We start from the raw sequence: 15,327 nt of genomic DNA on the forward strand, positions 1-15,327 counted from the left end.
TATCTCGACCTCCTATCCCGTCCTCCTATCTCGACCTATTATCCCGACCTCCTATCCCGACCTCCTATCCCGACCTCATATCCTATCCTCATATCCCGACCTCCTATCCCGACCTCCTATCCCATTCTCCTATCCCTTCCTCCTATCTCAACCTCCTATCTCAACCTCCTATCTTGACCTCCTATGTCGTCCTCCTATCCCGTCCTCCTATTCCCACCTCCTATCTGGAACTCCTATCCCGTCCTCCTATTCCATCCTCCTATCCCGACCTCCTATCCCGTCCTCCTATCCCATCCTCCTATCTTGACCTCCTATCTCAACCTCCTATCTTGACCTCCTATCTTGACCTCCTATCACGTCCTCCTATCCCATCTTCCTATTCCGTCCTCCTATCTCAACCTGCTATCTCGACCTCCTATCCCGTCCTCCTATCTCGACCTCCTATCCCGACCTCCTATCCCGACCTCCTATCCCAACCTCCTATCCCGAGCTCATATCCCATCCTCATATCCCTACCCGTAATATGTGTACCAGGTATAGAAATATCTCCCGCAGTACGGAAGTTATGTGGGAACATACATTTCCCAATGATTTGCATGGGACTTTAAACAAAAACCCCGACCCTCACAAATGGGGGTCATTAAGGGTTAAATTAACTATTTTAAGTGGACATATAAGTAACATGTGACCAAGTATTATCGAAATATCTCCTGCCATTTGGAAGTAATGACGTAACATATATTTCCCATAGAATTGTATGGGACTTGAAACAAAAACCCCGACTATGGCAAATGGGGGTGAGTATGGGTTAAATTACCTATCCTATGTTTGTTGTTGACATATAAGTAACATGTGTGCCAAGTTTCATGTTAATATCTTTAGCTGTTTGGACGTGATGATGCTGGAACATACACACATACATACACACACACATACATACATACATACATACACACATACACACATTGGCCCTCATTTACTATTGCAAATCCGACATGCTTTGTCGGGTCGTGCGCCAGTTTCGGGTGCATTGCGCCTGAAATTCTGTCTGCGCCTGAATTTGCGCCTGAAATTCTGTCTGCGCCAGAATTTGCGCCTGAAATTCTGTCTGCACCTGAATTTGCGTTTGAATTTCTGTCTGCGCCTGAATTTGCGCCTGAAATTGCGCCATCAATGAAAAAAAACCAACTAACTCTCCAAGAAAACCCGAGAAGGGGGCGTGGCCATCGGGAAACGGGGGCATGGTCACAGAAAAGGGGCGTGTTCCCGACATTTAAAAAAAATCCCAACATATTTACTAAAGTTTCCACAGAAAATGTGGTGGATTTCAGCTGAGGAAAGCCCTACAGATCAGAGCATGTGTAAAAAAAAGCAAAATGTAGGGAAAGTGGAAAATGTAGGGAAAGCTTAGTAAATACCGTGGAAAATAAATTGTAGGGAATTAAAACCCACAAAGAAACCTACACAACACTCTTAGTAAATAAAGGCCATTGAGTTTTAGATATATAGATATTTATATAGAAGCTACAAAGCTTTTTCAGGACCAGATCTACTGTAACTAGGAATATGCTGCTTGACTGAAGACGACTCAAGGACTTGTATTTGCTGGTGGTTCTGTCTGATTTGGAGTGTATTTTGTTTTGCAATCTTCTGTTTCCTAGTCATTGATCATGTTGAAAATATTGTATGAAAAATTCAAATTTACAGATGAAATTTACTGTACGTATGTGAGAATCAAATTTCAATACAACAAGAAAAATAAATCAAATCATTTTGCTGAAAATATACTTATATAAAAGGGAAAGGGGATCTAAAAAATGCAGGGAAATAACCAAAAAAAATTCCTTTAATCCAGTATGAATAATTAATAGGATTAGAAGGCATATAAAAGTCCTTTACAAGGGTAGAGAACAGATTTAAAATATTAGTATGTGAATAATAAGATATCATGTTGGTGGTTGCCCATGGGCTTGTTCACAAGGGCTAAAAAGGAGGCTGAGAAATAATTCCGGCTCTGAATGGTGATCAGGAATCTGAGGCATACCTCTATTTTGCTGTAGTTTTAGACACAGATTACACAATATACAGTGTAACTAAGCTGAAAAATGAAAATGTCCAAAGAGAAAACAATACTTGGCACCGGTTATAGAGTAGACTATAAATACCGTTCAGGTGAGCAGTTCAGCTATGCGGTACAGTTCAATCAGTGGTGCATCACAGATATGGAAACAACTTCTGATAAAGTATGTCGGAACAAAGAAAATAGAATCTGGAGCACTCACCCAATGATCCTGACAGTCTGTACTTTATTGATTGAAATCCACAGAGATAAAATCTGTAAAAAAAAAATCTGGTGGAGACCGACATTTGAGATTAATGCAAAGAGAAGCTTGGTGGATCATGAATATAGATGCTACAGGTCCCCTAAAATTAAATGAGTGGAACAAATTGAATGTTTTCCTATAACCAAGTTGGCAATTTACCTGCAGGATTTGAGTTCGCTATCTGGTGTATTGTTTATAATATGTGCGGCGCTTTTATGTTGTTAATGTTTTTTGTGTTTGTCATTGTTATATGTTAGTGCGTGCATTCTCCTGTATTTAAAGCACGAATACCAGCGGATTGATGGGCCTGATGACACGCCTCTGTACGTGAAACGGACGCCGTCGCCCGGTGCTCGCACTGCCTCCGCTCCCCAACATGTACTTTTTACAGATTTTGTCTCTGTGGGTTTCAATCAATAAAATTACCAACTGTCAAGATCATTGTGTGAATGCTCCAGATTCTATTTTCTTTGTTACACATACTTAATTTGAAAAATGGCAGCCCAATGTGATTTCATAATCCACTCAGAAACGCACCAAAAAAGTAACTTGTCACCTACATTTTTTCTGCACACGGATATTAAAACTGTGTCAGAAAAAATACACCATACAGACTATGGTGAAGATGCCAAAAGTCCTTTTTTAAAACATTTTTTTTTTAAATTGCCAAATCGGCAATCATTTTGACGAAGAATAGGTACAGATTCTGCACCAAAAACTGGGCATATTTTAACCATGTGAACATGCATTAAGCCAACTTTCCTATAGTGTAGCTACCATAGAGACAGGCCATGTGACTAATATGGTACTTGTAGTCAGAAGGAGCTCAGGACTAAACTCTCCCTATGACTTCCTATTATAAAGATGTGAGGGCGAAAACTTCAGGGGTGCAGGAATACAGGCGCTGACCAAGAAGGGGACCAGTGAAGCCAGGTAGGTAACAAACAACTTTAATCCAATGCGACGCGTTTCACTGCGCTTGCGCGGTTTCATCAGGCGCAAGCGCGGTGAAACACGTCGCATTGGATTAAAGTTGTTTGTTACCTACCTGGCTTCACTGGTCCCCTTCTTGGTCAGCGCCTGTATTCCTGCACCCCTGAAATTTTCACCCTCACATCTCTATCATTTCCAGGAAGGCTGCAGACCTAGTTCACTACAACAAAACGCATATCCTTGTTGTGTGGGAGTTTTCACAACTCGGCAGGGTGAGCCTTCATTTTACCCTCCCTCCTCACACACCTGTGATCCCGTTGATTCTCCACAAGGGAGCGCCTGTTCTTCTTTTGTTTTACAGATTCCTATTATAAAGACAACCTGTAGCCACCACTAGGCGGAGCTCATGACATTCAAAATTATTCAGCTAAAGCAATAGACAATTAGCTCCCCCTAGTGATGGTTGCACACAGACAGAATTCTTTTATTTATTAAACGAATAAGCACAGAATTTTGGCCAAAAAGAACAACATTACTTGTAACAAAAGCTTGGCACAATTTGCAGGGCTCTTGTGGTAGGAAAGGTTCTATGATTTATTTGTATGCCCCTGTTTTTGAAAATTTTAAAGGGTTCACCTGATTTATACAAGTAAATGCGAAAATCTCTAGGCCTTTGAAAGGCTTAGGTAGCACGCAGGTACTTACCAACATTTGAATCCCAAAACTGGAGACCTCATAAGTCACACATCCATTCTGCCTGGTATGTCTTAAAATGTCCAGAAATACCTCTTTAGGTTATGTTTACAGACAGCGGAGCATTGGTCGAACATGCCGGCACTAGGACTGCTCAAAAATGTGTCCTGTCTCAATGTTTTTGCAGATGCCAGAAACAGGATTTCCGCGGCAGATGGTGCTGCCATGAAAATTCTGCCGTGTGAACAGGGCAGCAGAATCCCATTGAAATCAATGGGACTCCGCTGTTGCAGAATGACTGTGTGGAAGATTCATGCGGAATTCCTCGCGGACATTACGTAGCCTTATAAGGAAAGCTGACTTATTCTGCCAATTTTCTAGTCCAGTTATTTAGACAGTTCTACTAAAATCCTTGTTGTCAAGAAATATCCACATTACAGTTACTGTGCCAATAACAACGCTCGAAGAGTCTAATGCAGTGTTTCCCAACCAGTGTGCCTCCTGCTGCTGCAAAACTACAACTTCCAGCATGCCCGGACAGCCAAAGGCTGTCCGGGCATGATGGATGTTGTAGTTTTGCAACAGCTAGAGGCATACTGGTTGGGAAACACTGGTCGAATAGTTAAATGACACTGCATTCTATATATTTGCATCAACATCTTTGCCATCCAGCATGCTACTGATGTCAAACCAGGCAGGAAACATTGAATTATAGTGACTTATAAGATAGGTTTTTAAATCAAAAGTCATCAGAATATGACATTGTGCAGCCACTTCTGACTCGATGCCTCTTGTTACTTTTATTATGACCCTTTAGTATTTTCTTCCATCAAGCATTTTGTGTCTTTTTGATTGTATCCTATAAATATTTTTGCTGCCTCACTTCTTCATACTTTATAACACGTCGAGTGTCTTAGAACAAACTTAATCATCGTAAATGTGAAACTTCAAAGAAGAGTTATGTCCCACAATTCATCATGCCATTATAGGGAACTTGCCAGCGCTCAGTCATCTGTTACATCTCTCTGCTGGTCACTCAATAAGGATCAATACTGTCTTTGCTCTTACAGAGGAGGAATCAATTAGACAGGGGATATTAATTAGCGACTATCACATTACTAAAGGAATTAAACACAGGAGTCTTTTCTTTCAGGAAAGGACAAGTGTCAGAAACAATCCATTAGGTAGAATGACTGATCGCAGTGTCACCAGTTCATTTTACATTGTACCGTTGCCTCATCCATGAAGGGTTCATACAGTGATAGGATATAACAGGACTGACAGAGTGGAGTATCATGAGTGTTATGCTGAAGGGGGGCCACATAGGTTCTAGTCATATATAATTATTATGCTTGGTGTGGGGCCACTGAGGACCCCCGCAATCTGTCATTGCGCACCCGCTGGAGGCTCCAAATGTGTAGTGTGACGACCACGGGGCCAGAGTGTCGTGACATCATGACTCCGCCCCTGTGTGATGTCACACCCCGCCTCAATGCAAGTCTATGGGAGGGGGCATGACGACCTGCGTCATTGAGTTAACAAAAAAAAAACTAATGTGTCCCTTTATTTATGTGATAAAGTTGCAAGGTACGAAGTCTGCCAAACCACCCACAGCGCAGGGGTCACATGAGAGCAAGTTTAAATATACCAGTTACCATTCATCCATGTAGCATAGCAGTGAAAATGGACTTTAAAGGGGTACTCCGGTGAAAACCTTTTTTCTTTTAAATCAACTGGCTCCAGAAAGTTAAACATATTTGCAAATTACTTCTATTAAAAAAATCTTAATCCTTCCTGTACTTATTAGCTGCTGAATACTACAGAGGAAATTCTTTTCTTTTTGGAATGCTCAATGATGACATCACGAGCACAGTTCTCTCTGCTGACGTTATTATAATAATGCTTTATTTATTGTCATCCTTAGTGGGATTTGAACCCAAGACCCAGCACTGCAAGGCAGCAGTGCTAACCACTGAGCCACCATGCTGCCCATAGCATACATCTGCTATGCATGGTTACTTAAATGGACAGAGATGTCAGCAGAGAGCACTGTGCTCGTGATGTCATCAGTGTTCCAAAAAGAAAGGAATTTCCTCTGTAGCATTCAGCAGCTAATAAGTACTGGAAGGATTAAGATTTTTTAATAGAAGTAATTTACAAATATGTTTAACTTTCTGCCACCAGTTGATTTAAAAGAAAAAAGGTTTTCACCGGAGTACTCCTTTAATTCTGTCATGCAATGCTGGAAAATGACCCTTCTTGCATAGCCTTACCAAGAACGTGTTCTGACTTCTTGTTACTAAACCCTCCCAAACCCTTGATGGTCTTGGGTGACAGCTCTAGCACTCCCCTATATCCCCTACATCCTAATGTAAAGTGTGGCAGAGCCCACCTTAAAAAGTAAGGATAGTACGTCTACTTTTGACAGAGCTTGTAAAAATGTTTATTTGCACAAATTCATTTATTATTAATTTTATTTATTAGCGGAACTGTTTGATTTTGGTTTTGACAGACAAAAAACAGCCAAGACGTACAAAATGTTTTTACTGTGTAAATAAATATACACTTGTTATACTCCAGGGTGGAGGCTGTGTACTCCCTGCCAGCATGATACCAGGGACCATCCTATCTGTACCAGGCACCATCCTGCTTGCTAAATTTGAAGGGGTTATGTGTGTGAACCTGGAGCCTAGTGTCACACTTTGCAAAGCTAAGGTAGTGGATATTTAGGCCATAACTGATTGGCACTGGGTGTGGAGTATAAGGGAGCCTTAGTCTTCTTCCTAACCTAAGAGGAGGCTTGAACTTTGATATAGGGTATCACAAGGTTGTGGCCCTCAGAGTAATCATCCGTTGACAATCAAATGCTGCAGCGACTGGTAAAGATGGTTTATTTTATGTGAATTTATATAAATTTGTTTTACAAGGTTACAATATTCATTCACTACCATAGCCCGTAGTTTACTGATACCGTACCTGTAGCTGACCTTCTTTATGCTCAAGGTCCCCATGGGTTCCAATTGCATTACAGAGGTCAGTCACACAAAGGAAGGGTTGATAAAAGTTGCAAAAAAAAAGGCAAAATTGGAAATGAAAGAGAAAGTAAAAATAGCAAATGTGTTCATGCTGCAAATGTCTTCTTAGTAACAAATGATGATGTTTAGTTAAAATGAATAAAGCCAAATGGTATGAACTCCAACTTATTCCATCCAGTCTTAACATCAGGTCACCTTGCTACAGTGGAAAGTGTAGCTTTCAGTATTATTCTGCTGAGATTAATAATACCTGAGCTACTATTTATACAAGTTAAAGTGACATGGCATCCAGCTGGATCTGGAATGAGGACTTCATTTATTATAGAAATCAATCTGGTTATACAATGAATGTATGGGGGCATTCATCAACCATCTGTTTAATTCTTCACAATCAAATTCTTCACAATAAAAAATGGCAATGAAAATGAAATGAAGGTTTGGAGGCAAGTCTGATCATAACAAAATTTGATTATCCATATATATATATATATATATATATATATATATATATATATATATATATATATGAAAAAGGGAAATATTCTAGTTTTGGTCACAATAGAACACACATAATAGACTTTTTTACTTTCTGCAGCTTACTTTTTAGCTTTGCTGTGTAGATTGGGAGAGTCAGCATAGTCAAGCCATCATTAGAGGACAGAGGAAAGCTCTATTGTTCTGGTAGAGGTTCAAATAAAAGCAAGATACAGTATGTCCTCTGGTCATTATGGGATGACTCTGCTGTCTCTCCAAATCTACACAGCAAAGCTAAAAAGTGAGCTGCAGAAAGTACACCATGTCTGTTGTGTTCTATGGGGGTCTTGGCGACCCTGTTGCTTGCTGATTTCTCTGAAGAGGCTGCACTCCACCAATTCCATGACTGTTTTCCGTGACTGTTAAGACACTTGTCTGTCAATTAACTCTCCATTCATTGCAGCTGCTTTAAGACACAAACACCCTGTTGTACGGCATGTACAGACAGTATAGGACGAATGTTTTTTTCAAATGTTTAAAAATTTACAGAAATAAATAGGTAATATTGTGTAAAATAAACTAACACAATATAACTATGTACATTTAATTATTGAAACTTAAAGTAAACACATGTGACATTCTGGCTCAGAATTTGGTTGTTAGTTGTGTTCCGACATAATAAGCCAGGTTATCTATACAAAATAAACCATTGCAATAAGAGAAACATTCCGTGCTACTTTTTTTCAATGTATTTTTTCAAAATATATTGGTAAATGCATCAGACTCTTAAAAGTAGTTTAGGAGGTGGTAATTTTTGCAGTTATTAAAGGGAATCTACCATCAGAACAGGTTCCTTTCATATTGGGAAATTTGTCCACAAAATATACAGTACGTCAGAGAGATTCATAGAAGTGGGAGGGCTATTGAGTGAACCAAATAAGTTGGAACCAAGTTTGGACTTTTTGCATTTGAGCTACTATTTTTACTTCTGAGAAATTATACGGCCTCATAGGGCAAAACCCACAAGACTGAATGGTGCCTATCGATGGGCAGTTGTGGCAAATAGAGGTAGCAGTTTAGTGCAGGTCCCATTCCTACTGTGCGCTATATAGCAATTGTATGACCTGCCTCTATGGTAGATACAACCCTCTCTGTACAATACTCTAAACATACTTAAAAAAAGATGATTTATTAGCATCCTCCAATTGAGGGTCAAAAGAAGCTATCTCAGAAGTATGACCTAATGTAGCCTCTAAGAAGGGCTGCAGCAGTCTTGACTTATTTGAATATCTAAGGGGTCTCTTTCTTAGTAGTAGAGCTCAGGATTTTCTTTCTATAGTCCCAACTGAAAAATCAGGTTTCATTTTAATTGTCAAATTAAACATCTATGTATAGAAGAGAAGACATCACTTTGGGTCCACTAGCATTAGCCTCTTCTTCTAAAAGGATTGTGTTTCATTGTGCTACCATCTGTGTGTAAGTGACAAAACTGCAAATATAAAGTAACAATTTATTTTAAATTACAATTTTAGAAGAGTGAGTATATCAGGGTTTGACTCACTTTCTTACGTCGTCTGTAAAAGACACACTCCATACACACTGCCTTCTCAAGGTGGATTCCCTCCTTATTTACAGCATCCTATCTTTCCATGACCCAATGCATCCACATTCATTAAACACATTTACAATATGAACCCGCTTAAATAACGTATTACATATAATACTGGAATGGGGGAGAAAGTAAAAGAACCTGGCGAGAAGACACACAGTATTGTGCATGAAATTACAAATGACTCATGATTCTAATTAGAGACAACAGAATTATGGCCATGAAAAGAGACATTCAAATGTTATATTTGGCCTTACAGAGCCCTCTAGTGAACATTTGTAATAGTGCAAGATTACATAGACTACATTACATGGAGTCTTTCAGGGACAGACCTTTTTTAAATTAGGACATCTGTTAAATGTATGGATTAAGACATCTCTCTCTTCCTCTCCCTCTCTCCCTCCCCCCCCCCCTCTCTCTCTCTCTCTCTCTCTCTCTCCCCCCTCTTTCTTCCCCCTTCCTCTCTCTCCCTCTCTCCCTCTCCCCCCTCTCTCTCTCCCCTCTTTCACCCCCCCCCTCTCTCTCCCTCTCTCTCTCTCTCCCCCCTCTTTCTTCCCCCTTCCTCTCTCTCCCTCTCTCCCTCTCCCCCCTCTCTCCCCTCTTTCACCCCCCCCCTCTCTCTCTCTCTCTCTCTCTCTCCTGTAAAATAATGCTGGACACACAAAATATGGACAATTTGGGCCAAATCTGAACATTTTGAGGGGACACAACACTAAACACTGTTAAACAGGCTGTGCACTCACTACTTTACATTATAGCAGAGTATGTAATTTCTTCAGTGTTGTCACATGAAAAGCTATAAAAAGTATTTACAAAAATGTGAGGGCCTATTGCTATATGGGGGCTTAACTAGTATTTAGGGCAGTATGGGGGCCTAACTACTATATGGGGAAGAATGGGGGCCTAACTACTATATTGGGTGGAATAAGGGCCTAACTAATATAAGGAGGCAGTATGGGGGGCATAATACTATATGAGGAGCCTAATATTTTAAGGGGCAGGATAGAGCCTAATTGTACATTGTGGCAGTTTTAGGGCCTAACTACTACATGGCAAAGGAATCATCCTAACTACTATGTGGGGCAGTATGGGGGCCCAAACTAGTATATAGGGTGCAGTATGGAGACATAATACTATATGGGACCCTAATACTATATAGAGGGTAGTTTAAACCTAATTATATACAGTCATGGCCGTAAATGTTGGCAACCCTGAAATGTTTCAAGAATATGAAATATTTTTCACAGAAAAGGATTGCAGTAACACATTTTTTTTATTAATTTTTTTTTGGCTATACACATGTTTATCACCTTTGTGTGTATTGGAACTAAACCAAAAAAGGGAGGAAAAAAAAGAAAATTGGACATAATGTCACACCAAACTCCAAAAATTGTCTGGACAAAATTATTGGCACCCTTAACTTAATATTTGGTTACACACCCTTTGGAAAAAATTACTGAAATCAGTCACTTCCTATAACCATCAATAAGCTTCTTACACCTCTCAGCCGGAATGTTAGACCACTCTTCCTTTGCAAACTGCTCCAGGTCTCTCTTATTGGAAGGGCGCCTTTTCCCAATAGCAATTTTAAGATCTCTCCACAGGGGTTCAATGGGATTTAAATCTGGACTCATTGCTGCCACTTTAGAACTCTCCAGCGCTTTGTTGCCATCCATTTCTGGGTGCTTTTTGACATATGTTTGGGGTCATTGTCCAGCTGGAAGACCCAAGATCTCGGACGCAAACCCAGCTTTCTGACACTGGGCTGTACAGTGCGACCCAAAATCCTTTGGTAATCCTCAGATTTTATGATTCCTTGCACACATTCAAGGCACCCAGTGCCAGAGACAGCAAAACAACCACAAAACATAATTGAACCTCCACCATATTTCACTGTAGGTACTGTGTTCTTTTCTTTGTAGGCCTCATTCTGTTTTCGGTAAACAGTAGAATTATGTGCTTTACTAAAAAGCTCTATCTTGGTCTCATTTGTCCACAAGATGCTTTCCCAGAAGGATTTTGGCTTACTGAAGTTCATTTTGGCAAAATGTAGTCTTGCTTTTTTTATGTCTCTGAGTCAGCAGTGGGGTCCTCCTGCATCTCCTGTCATAGCGTTTCATTTCATTTAAATGTCGACGGATAGTTTGCGCTGACACTGATGCTCCCTGAGCCTGCAGGACAGCTTGAATATATTTGGAACTTGTTTGGGGCTGCTTATCCACCATCCGGACTATCCTGCGTTGACACCTTTCATCAATTTTTCTCTTCTGTCCACGCCCAGAGAGATTAGCTACAGTGCCATGAGTTGCAAACTTCTTGATAATGTTGCGCACTGTGGACAAAGGCAAATCAAGATCTCTGGAGATGGACTTGTAACCTGGAGATTGTTGATATTTTTCCACAATTTTGGTTCTCAAGTCCTCAGACAGGTCTCTTCTTCTCTTTCTGTTGTCCATGCTTAGTGTGGCACACACAGACACACAATGCAAAGACTAAAAGAACTTCTCTAATTTTTATCTGCTTCCAGGTGTGATTTTTATATTGCCCACACCTGTTACTTGCCCCAGGTGAGTTTAAAGGAGCATCACATGCTTGAAACAATCTTATTTTTCCACAATTCTGAAAGGGTGCCAATAATTTTGTCCAGCCCATTTTTGGAGTTTGGTGTGACATTATGTCCAATTTGCTTTTTTTTCCTCCCTTTTTTGGTTTAGTTCCTATACACACAAAAGTAATAAACATGTGTATAGCAAAACATGTGTTACTGCAATACTTTTCTGTGAGAAATACGTCATCTTCTTTCAGGGGTGCCAACATTTCAGGGGTGCCAACATTTACGGCCATGACTGTGTGGTGACAGTGTGAGGGCCTTACTAATGTATGGGGCACAGGGGGGGGTCTAACTACTATATGGGTACAAATTGGCTTTTTACTGTGTGTGGCAATATATACAGGGAGTTTGTAAAGAAAGAAAGTCTACCTACCAGGATGCAACTGGTAGACTCATGCTACAGAGCACAATAGGACCAGGGAGTAACACTAGATTCATCACGGCTCACATACCTTGCATGGCTCAACTCTTGTGTCAGCAACCACTATTGACTGCCACACAGACTCTAAGAACTGTTCAAGCTTTTGTACTTCCATCTACAGGAAAAAGTTAATTTGTTCAAGAAAGTCACCCATTTGGAATGCAACTCCTAGAGTCCCGGAGTCCTGGCTTCATCCGCACCTCACTAACATCAAGGGCACCCCAAAATGACATAAGCCAAGATATCATCACCAGTGGGAAAACCTCCTCTAACACCTAGTGTGGATCCCCTAACCTCTGTACTGGCCCAAGAGAGCATGGAACTGCCCTGCCACCACCTGTAGCCTGGACAAGGCTGTGGTTCACCACAAGGCCCAGCCTACAGCAGACACGTTCTCGGCTATCCCCCCAAACCCCTACTCTCCTCCAGGTTTCTGCTTAGATACCCTAAGAAGTCCATTCAAGCATGTAACAAGTTGGGAGAGGGGGTTAATAATAAATCAGAGCTTGATCCCAAGTTATAATATACAAAGTTAGTGTGAAAACAAATTAGTAGTAAAACTATATGGTAAATTGTATGATAAGTGGAGCTTATTTTCTGAAGTATTTTGCAGTCAAGTCTTCATTGCATCATCTCATTGTGCTGTGGAAAACCTAGCGTATGAAATGGGCTAAATTTAATACTGCAATCGTCCTCACTGATTCACATGCATTATGCTAAGTCATTTCCCATCTGGGAGCAGAGTCTAGTACAGTATGTAGCTGAGATCATTACAGTGTACAAAATTATACTAAATAATTCAGCTCCGGGCTCCATTTTACTACAGCGGTAGAGTCGCTGCTTCAGAATAAAACTAAATAAACAGGTAAAGGTTGACAAGGAAAATACAAGGTGGGTTCTACATCTCTATGGGAGGATTAAAAAAAATGAAATGAAAACCATAAAACAAAATAATGAATGAGGAGGCATTGAACCTCATGAGGCAAAATAAAATCCTGGATTTATAGGAAATTAAAGGAATTTATCATTCGGACCCTAGTATCAGGAGGGTGGATTACAATTGCAGCTGGTTATTACTGCCGACAAGACCATGAATTAGCAATGGCTAAAGACTGGTCATGTCACTAATGTCCTCAGAAGTGGGTAATGAGATAAACGCTTCGTACCTGTTTGCCCTCGGGAATTAAGGCTTGAGGCTGACAACATTTTACAGCAAACCATTAAGACATAGGCCAAGATGAGCCAGTGAGTCAGAAGCATTGAATTGGCATTGAATCTCATCCTAAAGGGAAGACAGAAACAAGGTTATGTTACAGTCAATAAGCACTGCAGAAGGAATAAGGGCAAACACACACATATATATATATATATAGAAAAAATCCAAAGAGAACAGCACTCCTGTAATTCCTTACAAAGATGATGAGGTGCACATAGTCACGACAGATCCAGGTCACAGATCTCCATAGACAGTAAACGAAATAGGCGACAGCACTCTCATAAGATGCAAATAAGCGGTCTTTATTCACATAGGCGTGGTGGCGACGATTCGGCTAGCTCACCTAGCCATTATCGAGCTAGGTGAGCTAGCCGAAACGTCGCCACCACGCCTATGTGAATAAAGACCGCTTATTTGCATCTTATGAGAATGCTGTCGCCTATTTCGTTTACTATATATATATATATATATATATATATATATATATATATATACTGTTGCCTATAAATTGAAGCAAAGGTGTAACCATTAATAAAATGTGCACCATGCAAAAATTGGCACCCTACACTCATGCATATGAGAGAAAAAAATTATAGATATAATTATTTGAAATACATCCCCCCTAGGGGTATCACTCGTATGTGGACACCAGATTTTAGAAGTGCATATCCCATCCAAGAAAAGCTCTCTGTGTGAAATATGGGAAATCCAGAAATAGGTAAATTCCTGGGAAAAAGATAGATTCCTATTATTTAAGTCCTATTATTGGGCCTGGATTATGGGATGAAAGGCGGGTTTTGTATTGGGGCCTATTATACCCTTTCTGGCCATTCCAGATTTTCAGACTAGCCCAGATCAGCACTGGTGCTGAAGAGTGCTCGTCCCTGGGCTTTAAAAATAGGTGAGAGTCTGTCTGCGAGTGAGGCTGTAAGGAACCAACACCACTCATGAAAGTTTGAATCCAGAGGTTTGCAGCCTCAAAGTGGGACATTGCAACCTGTGTGAGTAACACATTTGTTGACAGTTGTGTTGGGTGGCTGGTATAAAGCCATCTGTATAGACAGGATGAGATCTGTATAGCTAGTGCTGGGCAAGCAGGATTTATTTTTGTGTTTATGAGTGTGAAGCTATATTTGTTTTGTTACTGAAAAAGTAAAGAGAGAAGAAGTACTGTTACATCTGTGCCCTTTCTCTAACTCCTAGTTTGCTGCTGTTTAACTGGTTCTACAGAGCTAATCTCCCACAACATATTCACATACATTTACCCAGACATAAACATAGTGGCACAATTATTTATGTATACACACACGTATACATGCACAGATATCTATGTTGCACATATATATATATATATATATATATATATATATATATATATATAACACACACATGGAGAGATAAATATGTACACCAAGAAATTCATATACAGAAGAGTTCATATTAAAGGAATCACTCTAGGTCAATGTGTTCTTTTTCTCTGTGGTATTAGGTCCTGGGTTTGATTCCAACTTTATTAATAAAGTTTGTATGTCCTCACCAAGTTTGGGCCAGGTTATTGTGGTTTCTTTTAGGATCATGCTGACTCGCGTAGGTTTTTTTTCAGCAAAAAAATGCAAAAATGGCTAAAAATATGACCAAATGGCAGAAAAAAAATGCAAATTTTTTCTCATGAGAAACAGCTAGTTCTAGAGTAGTGTTGCTCGCGAGTATTCGCAATTCGAATATTATTCGCGAATATCGCATATTCGCGAATTCGCGAATTTCGCGAATATAGCGCTATATATTCGTAATTACGAATATTCGTTTTTTTTTTTTGTTTTTTTTTCACAGTACACATCACAGTGATCATCCCTCTCCGCTTCCAGCTTGTGTGGTGTAAAGAAGGCTCTAATACTACTGTGTGAGACTGGCGCGCGAAAATTCGCATATGCGAAAATTAGCATATGCTACATTTTCGCATATGCGAATTTCCACATATGCTAATTTTCGCATGCGCGTATTTTCGCCTACG

The 15,327-nt window shown here is 40.1% G+C and overlaps 1 protein-coding gene across 2 annotated transcripts in view; it reads right to left on the reverse strand.

Annotated features, from left to right (window-relative positions):
• TAFA4 (TAFA chemokine like family member 4) overlaps positions 1–15,327 on the reverse strand; it is a 300,070-nt gene that overhangs the window by 182,070 nt on the left and 102,673 nt on the right. For both annotated transcript variants that reach the window (XM_056524573.1, XM_056524574.1), the window contains exon 3: positions 13,267–13,382. In XM_056524573.1, the coding sequence (XP_056380548.1) occupies positions 13,267–13,382 (116 nt within the window). The remainder of the gene's footprint in view (positions 1–13,266; positions 13,383–15,327) is intronic.

This window comes from Hyla sarda, chromosome 6 (genome assembly GCF_029499605.1).
Source record: "Hyla sarda isolate aHylSar1 chromosome 6, aHylSar1.hap1, whole genome shotgun sequence".
Taxonomy (NCBI): domain Eukaryota; kingdom Metazoa; phylum Chordata; class Amphibia; order Anura; family Hylidae; genus Hyla; species Hyla sarda.